The 8,549-nt window shown below is 44.0% G+C and overlaps 1 protein-coding gene across 4 annotated transcripts in view; it reads left to right on the top strand.

Moving 5' to 3' along the window:
* CSNK1G1 (casein kinase 1 gamma 1) overlaps positions 1-6,300 on the top strand; it is a 120,348-nt gene extending 114,048 nt beyond the window's left edge. For 3 of the 4 annotated variants that reach the window (XM_084887430.1, XM_084887433.1, XM_084887432.1), the window contains one exon: positions 410-6,300. In XM_084887430.1, the coding sequence (XP_084743556.1) occupies positions 410-464 (55 nt within the window). In that variant the 3' untranslated portion in view covers positions 465-6,300. The remainder of the gene's footprint in view (positions 1-409) is intronic. The other variant, XR_014795297.1, reaches the window with a different exon arrangement.
* The last annotated feature ends 2,249 nt before the right edge of the window (positions 6,301-8,549 follow it).

Below are 8,549 nucleotides of genomic sequence, written 5' to 3' on the forward strand. Positions count from 1 at the left end.
TTGGGGTTTGTTTGTTTTGCTTAGTTTAGCCTCCATACCTGCTGACCACAAATAATTTTGTGCTCTATATCAAGGGGCAGTCAGTGCAGCCTATTTTTATGCAGACCTGAGACCCCCAGTCTTGGTTCTCCAGAAAGATGAGCCATCTGGGTTGGGTGTTCTTTTTCCAAAAATGCTTGTTTTGGCCATGCCTAGCCTGTGGCATTTTGGTAGCTGCAGATTGAAGTGAAGCAGCTCCTTGCCTTGGCTTTCCTGGAAGACACTGCCTCTTGCCTCCAGGATGTGCACTGTAGATGGTGGGTGGCCCTGTGGGTGGGTGCCAAGGGGAGACTTCCACTCCCTGCAGGAAGCAGAGGCTCCTGGAAGCTGCAGCCTCTCACACTGACTTGCAATGTTCCTTGTGCCCCAGGTGCTGCTGTTTCTTTAAGAGGAAAAGGAAGAAGACTGCTCAGCGCCATAAGTGACCAGTGCCTCCCAGGAGTCCTCAGGTCCTGGGGACTCTGACTCGATTGCACCTGCAGCTCCTGCCATTTCTCATTGGAAAGGACTCCTCTGCAGGGGATAGTGGAGATCCAAACCAAAAAGAAGAAAAGAGATGCCCCCAGAAGGAGCCAGTGTGGGGAGCCAGGGCCCAGTGGGTCAGTGGCTGTCCCCACCTGCCTGAGGCTCTGAGCAGGTCCCAGAGCTGCTGCTCCTCCACTGCTTGCCCTTGGGGCCACTTGGTTGACTCTCCTTCCTATTGTTTACAGTGAAGGTGTCATTCACAAAAACTCAAGGACTACTATTCTCTTCCCTCCCTTAGTTTACTCCTGATCCTTGCCCTGCCCTCAGTCCTCTCCAGCACTAAAGCTAGTGAGTTGAAGGCTTTGTCTGCCGAAGGAACTCTAGAAGCTGGGCTTGCGGCCAAGAAGGTAGGAGGAAGATGGCAGGCCTGAGCTGGAGAAGAACCTTCTCCACCTTCCAGGGATATCTGGCTCCCTCTTCCTCTGTGCCTGCCCAGCCTTCATCCTCAGCTGGCCGTGGGGTACAGTTTACTCCCTCCCTCCCTCTTGTGAGGTTACACTGTAGGACACAAACTGAGAAATCTGCAGTCTACTGTCCCCATGTGTTGGCGTTCTTAGCTTTCTTGACAAGTGAACTCTATTCTCCAGTCAGTAGTAGAACAATGCAAATTGTTCTGAACAATGGGAAAAAACTGACTTTTATTGCACTTTTAGTTTATTGGGTTTTTTTTCTGTTTGTTTGTTTTTTTAACAAAAAACATGGCAGATGCATATTGTGTCTGGTTATATTGGGAGTTTTACTTATTTTCTGTTTTGAGGGGGATGGGGCCAGCCAAGCCATTCAGAGAGAACATGGGTCCAGAGGACATCTCAATGGAAAGAGTTGGGTCAGCAGCACCCAGAAGAGAAGAAGCCAAACTCTGTGTCATTCTGAGTAAACACTCAGGTTGGCAAAGAAACATACTTGAATTTTCATTCATCTTCTCAGCTACTGAAGAATGTCCTCCCAGAGCCTCTTGACCTTATCAGCCTGCAGTTCGGACAACCTAACCTCTACGACACATGGGATGAGCCAGCCAAGCCAGACCATGGCCAGGAGATACTTCATCCCAGAGAAGGAGATAACTTTAAAAACAAACTGTTTCCTCCACTGCCAGGGACTTCCAACTAGATAGCCATGTGACTTCCTTACCAATTTTGGGGAACAAAATTAGTGATGAAACAGCTACACCATATTACCACTAGTGGTCAAAAAGAGGAGGAAAATGAACCTGCCTTCCAACTGCCAAAGGAAACTCAGGATTTGGCATCACAGGGCCAGGAAATAAAACTCGTATGTACTGTCTGCCCCAACAGCTGAGTTAGACATGTGGGCTGGCCTGCCTTATCAGAAACCAAGCACCTGCAGATTTTCTCCTGGCAGGTCCCCAGCAGCAGGCTCAGGACTTAGTACATGGGGCTGGAGTAGCAGGAAGGTGAGATTAATTGGTGCTGGAAAATTCCAGGGGAAAGGAGACTGAAATGAAAGCTCTGAAATTATCTTCTCAATTAGACATAGACTCCTTCCAAATAAGATGGCCATGCATCTAGAGCTTGTTCTCCCCAGTATGCTCTCCTCCACCCAGCTAGTCCCCATGGTGTAGTCACACGACATGCTGCCATGAAGAGTCTCGGTTCCTCATTCATTGCTTTAAAAAAGTATTAATACATAGTTCATCTTCTCATGCTCAGTTTTATTTGAGTTCAGTGGCTTATCCAAACAGTGACCTCTTGTTCCAGATGTCAGAGGAGAAGAGATTGTTTACATCAGGGAACGAGGTCTTCTGTTTGGGAGTAGAGATAGCTAAGCATGGAAGGCAATGGCTGACGACTTATTCCGGTGGTTTTGGGAACAGAAGTCACTGTCCCTGACTTGAGATGTAGGGCTGTCTTTGGATTGGAGGGTGTGGGATACTTTCTGGTAGTTGGCATTTCCTGACAAGTCCCTTGATGAATGGAACAGAAATAGTAGTAGCATGAAACAGAATTACGGGGCTTCCTCTGTTCCATCAGGCCTTGCCAGGAAATACCATCCCGCTGGCTTCAAACCTGCTTAGCTTATATAAAGATTGTAATCTTCCATTTCTTTTAAAAGAAATTTCCCTGCATACAAAATAGTGGCTGGGAGACACAGTACCAAACCCCTTCCCCACAAGGATTTCAAATATTGGGATTTGTTTCCTTGACATAATCTAGTGGTTAAGGTGTAATCACTGAAACTTACATAGTTTCTCAGTTGGTATTTGGGCAACTGTAGTTTTCTGTATAGAAAAAGCCTTGCCTCTCGAGGGAGAGCAAGGGGAAAGGGTGGCAGAGCCTGGAGCCTCTTGGCACTCCATACCCTCCTAAGTGCCTCCCCACCCCCTGCTTCCACAAAAAAAGCAAAGGCAGTGACCAGCTTGGCTGTAGGGCAAGCCCCCTTGCAGCTGGGTTTGTGATTTTCTTGATCTTAATTTTTTTTTTTAAAGGCTAGCTCTTGATGGGTTGAATCTGAGCAAGTTTTGGGGAGAAGGGGGACCTTCCTAATGCATTGTTTTTTCACTCTGCCCTCCATAAATCTCTTGCTAGATATTTGATTTTCATAACAAAGATGAAGGCCCCAGGCCCCTCTGGCATACAGACCAATGGTGATCCTCCCAAGACCATTGGTACTGCAAGGCGGTCCCACACCACTGAGAAATTGTGATTTTCTTTAAAAAAATTTTTTTAGATGAGTAGCTTTCTATCCCCGACAACACATCAGGGCTCCCTCCTTCGCTCTGTTGCTATAGTTGCTTAGCTGTATGCCTCAGTCAGGTCCTTGGGGTTGGGCACTCCCTTCACCCACCACCTACCCAAATCCACTTGCTCTATAGTTTTTGAGATTTCTTCGTTTCACAGCCATGATGCCAATTCCTTTGGAATTGATGCGATTGTTTCTGAATTAGCATTTAGTACTAACGTCTGTTCATACAAAATCCATGATATTATACCATTGCAAGTTCTCCTAAGCCCTGCACACCTTCAGGCATTGTATCCTGAGCAGATTGAGGCTAGCAGGACAGGCATAAAGGGTTCTTCCTTTGTGACCAGAGCATGACTTGTGTCTGCGAAGTCTAAGCAAGTAAGGGTTGAGCATTTATTCTACACACCTTGGCATTTCCCAGTGATCTCACTCCAGACAGCTCTGCAGGGGCGGGCAGAGTGTGCCAGAGCAGTGTGCTTTCAGGACTGCCTTAATTCACACTCTCCTGCTATTTTGGGTCTGTCTAGGAGTAAACAAGATCTAGAGAGGTACAGTCAGGTGACTAGGTTGGGCTCCAAATAAAGCTCCATTTTGCTCTGGTATGCAGGGCCAATAGAAGACAGCAGGATCCTGGGGTTTGCTGTAGAAGTGCTGAATGCCTGTTAATCTCAGTGAACTCCAACTACATAGAAACAGCCCCTACATTAGCCAGAAGAGGTGTCCACTGCCTCTAAAGTAACTTCCATCTCAGTGCACTGGAAATGTACACTGGTAGTACATGTGCAGTGTCGATTCTCAGTGTTAGTAATCACTTCCAATGTTAGAAATATGCAGTGATGGTAATGTTATGTCAGAGTGGTTACTACGGATCATAGCCTTAACTTTTTATGCAAAAGATATAACTCTTTATCCCCTCCCAGTGAGCATGCATTTTTCAAAAATAAGTACTTCCATGGCAGCCTAGAAAGCATCTTCTCAAAAGTACAGAATTGTTCTTCTGATGCAACTCTCCTCCGTCCACATGCCTCGTGTGTCCCAGGCACCTCTTCCATGTTCATCTTTAAACCTGTTTTCCATGCCCAGTGAGTTATCTCCAGTGTCAGAGCTGCCACCCTAGAGTTTCTCAGACTGGGTAGAAGCTTGCAGCGCCATATAGCCAACATTGCTTTTGCCAGTTCACTGCCACCATCCCTGCCATTATCCCAAGGTGGGCAAATTCCAGAAACCCTTAGGGGGCCAGGATATCTAGGCGCACCATCTGGATTGGCCGTGTAAATAACAGGCACTTGTCTGGGGGGAGGGGGGGGTCTGCTTTTGATGACACCAGGGCTCCAGGCAAGTCCTTTCTAGGGGTTGATGGACAGTGACACTCAGTCTTCCCCATAATGGACTGGTAGGAATTAAAATGGGATTTCCATGGTTTTGTTTTCTTGTGGGATTTTTATTTTTGGTGGGGCCGGGGGGATGTACATGAACAAGAGGAAGCCTTGGCCCTTCTGAGGGTTTGCAGAGTTTTGAGCAATTCTTTAGACACAAATCTTGGAAATCTCATCAATCAAGCAGTCTTAACATGTTTGCCCTAACTCCTTTTGCAGGTGACTAAGTGAAAAAGAGTAGGTTTCTTCATTGTATTCAAAGTAGTAAGTAGATTCCCTGGATAGAGAGAGTAATAGTTGACATATTTCCTCAAAAAGCAACCAGGAAGTCCACTCCAGTATTTGTAGATCAGCTTACAAAGGAAAAAATGAACTCCATGTATTTCTAGTGATTACCAAACTCGATGTTATTCAGAAACCTCAGTTTGGTAGACAATTTTATTAGTTTCCTTCTTCTCACAATCATCTTTCCAGTGCCATCACCATCTTCAAAGTCTCAGCTCAGAGGGCTATCCATGGTAGTAAAGGGGATGCAATGCAGACATCCCAGTAACACATACGAGAGGACAGCTGTCCTGAGTGTCCCTCCCCCACACACCCCTCTTTCAGGGCAGCTGAGACCTTTTCAGTGTTCCTCTTCATGAGCTCCAGACCAAATCCCAGGCCAGCCCTTGTGCCGAAAGCTTTTTAAGAGGCTTATCAATTTGTTAGGAATGTCTCAGGAAAGATGAGCCATTTCTTTGGAGAAAAATATATTTATGGATGGTTGTGTGTGGTTGCATTTGTATGCTTGTGCCTGTGTGCTCATTTGTGTGCATTTCACTTCCATAAAAACTCAGCCCAGGCTGCTGGGATCATGTGTTGTGAATATCCTTGAAAGTAAGCAAGTAACAAGTGAACTTATCAAATTAGTGTCATAGCAAGCTGGTTCTGGGAAGGAGCCCCATTTATCAAGCAGAAGAATAAAGAGCAGAAAAGATATAGAAACCAAAAATATAAGCCCTCCCCAATGGAAAATAATGTTGATTCATCAATGCCCATATTGAATACGTGCTCTAATTTATTATTATTTTGTTTGTTTCATTCATCTTTGCCCATTGTACTTTTAAAAAGATATTGGGATGTTGATTGCAATTTTTTTGAGACTAGATAATGTATAAATCAGTTGTGGAAATCAGTTTTAATTGATGTGTGGATGTGTCTGATCATTGTTAAATGCCTCTCTCTTTCTCTCTCTCTCTCTCTCTCTCTCTCTCTCTCTCTCTCTCTCTCTCTCTCATTGTTTTAGATGTGTAATGTTTCATAAACCCTGGCACTGGTCACAAAGCTCAGCTGTGAAAATGAAACTTGTAGTATTTTTAAACATGAATGTCAGTTTCAAGTGTATTTGAAATTATTCCTCCAGGAGAGGTTTGTAACATCATTAGGAAAACCTCCTCTGCAGAGGAAGTAGCCTTCTTTGGAGAAAATGGGAAAATGGGTCTTGATAAGTTATCTCAAAGTAGCCCATTTCCTAGGGCACCATGGAAAACACAAATGTGATCTTTAAGTATACCTCTTCCCCAATTTGGGGAGGAAAGGACTCAGTTTGCACCCCTTTTTGTATGTAAAATAAAATGTCCTACCTTTCTTGGCTAATTTTGTTTGGTTGATTTTCTAGTTTTTATCTCCCCTGGCTCATTTGTAACTTAAGAATCTGGCTAGGACTAACTTGGGTAGGATTCAAGCCTCCAGTGAATGAAAATAATGTCTGATATTTGGACAGTCTTCGTTTATTTGGGCTATACATTGCCTTCTCTTCTGGGTCACTATAAAAATGAATATTCCTGCCCTAACCGGTTTGGCCCAGTGGATAGAGCGTCAACCTGCAGACAGAAGGGTCCCAGGTTCAATTTCCAGTCAAGAGCACATGCCTGCCCCAGTAGAAGGCGAGCAGGAGGCAGCTGATAGGTGTGATACATTGATGTTTCTCCTTTCCTCTCTCTCTCTCAAAATCAATTAAAAATCTAGCCCTAATGCTTAGTGGATAGAGCTTCGGCCTGCAGACTGAAGGGTCCCAGGTTCGATTTTGGTCAAGGGCATGAACCTTGGGTTGTGGACACATCCCCAGTAGTGGGTGTGCAGCTGCTTGATGTTTCTCTCTATCCCTCCCCCTTCCTCTCTATAAAAGAGCAATAAAATATTTTAAAAAGTAAAATAAAAATCAAAAATCTAAAACATATAATCCTGGCAGGATTTGGACATTCACCATTAACATTACTATTATAGTTCCAATATCCCTGTGGATCTTAGGTGGTGGAACACTAGGAAGTTAGGATCTGCTTTATGGAACAGCTTTGAATAGTTTTATAATTCTGCTCCACTAATGAGGAACAACACCTATACAGACAAAAGAGATAACTGGGATATGCAATATAAACTCATAAGGGCATATATTGGTCACAGAAACAACTGCCAATCTGGCGTGATTGGTTGCATTTTTTTCTGTTGTTTTTTTCTTTTCACTATTCAATTACTAGTAAGGATTTGTTTTGTTTTTTTCACTGGCAGGCAAGTAAAAACAAGAAAAACATTTAAGAGCTTTATGAGAGAAAAACTTCACAATTGAGACCATTTTATCCACCAAACTTATTTTTTTTTCTTTCAAAATTGGTGAAAAAGGTGGGGGAAGAAGGCTGTTTTTAAGCCATTTTAGCATTTGCGCCTCCCGTTGAGAAGGCTACTTTGAAAATATAGTTTGGTGAACATTTTCCTCAATGGCTTCCGTAGCAGTATAAGATCGATGAGTGGGAAAAAGGCTTCACAGACTCTCAGAATTAAGGGGGAGTTGTTTGGAAGATCATCTTATTTATATATATATATATTTTTTTTTTTTTAATTGATTTTTTACAGAGGGGAAGAGAGAGGGAGAGTCAGAAACATTGATGAGAATCATCAGCCGCCTCTTGCACACCCCCCACCAGGGATGTGCCCACAACCAAAGCACATGCTCTTAACTGGAATCGAACCCGGGACCTTTCAGTCAGCAGGCCGACGCTCCATCCACTGAGCCAAACCGGTTCGGCTGGAAGATCATCTTTGTCAATGCAATGATTTCCACCTGATTGAGGTGGCCTGGATTAAGGTGTGAAGATTCAAAAATAGCAAATGTTATTTGTGTTTATGTGAGATTTATCTGTTGCAGCTCTGCAGCCAGTGTAAGGAAGGACAAGTTAAACTTATGCCAGTAGCCATGCATAACCTGAAACTTAGGTCAGCACCTCCTAGAGACCCAACTGCAGAGTTTAGGGAGAGAAACAGACATGCCTACCTACAATCTGGGCTGTGAAGACCAAAAATTTTTATAATTAATTTTTGAAAAATAGTTTTAAAGATGTTAATAACATAATAGGTGCACGTTTTGGAAAGATGTACTTTGGTGTGTGTAAGACTCAGGTACTGAAGTATATATGTTGTAGACTCACACCAAGTGTGTGTGAATACCTGAAATAGGGATGGGAAGGCATCTAACAACCATCCCTGATCTTTCTGAAGGTCTAGAAAAGGGAGGCCAAAACTCAAGCCTTGGCATGTATTATTTTCCATCTGGGTGCCAATGTGACACTAACTCAAAGAGCACAACCCTGCAGCAGGTTTGGGGGAGCTACAGTATACACAAAATAAATGCAACACAATCGTTCACACAAAAAATGTAGTTACTTGGAAAAATAGGTAAAGGAAGTTAGTTGAGCCCTAGCTGGTTTGGCTCAGTGGAGAGAGTGTGGGTTCCATTCCAGTCAAACGCACATGCTGGGTTGCACATGCCTGGGTTGCCGGCTCCATCCCCAGTGGGGGGCATGCAGAAGGCAGCCAATTAATGATTTTCATCATTGATATTTTTATCTCTCCCTCTCCCTTCCTCTCTGA

This window comes from Pipistrellus hanaki (genome assembly GCF_964339955.1).
Source record: "Pipistrellus hanaki genome assembly, chromosome: 1".
NCBI lineage: Eukaryota > Metazoa > Chordata > Mammalia > Chiroptera > Vespertilionidae > Pipistrellus > Pipistrellus hanaki.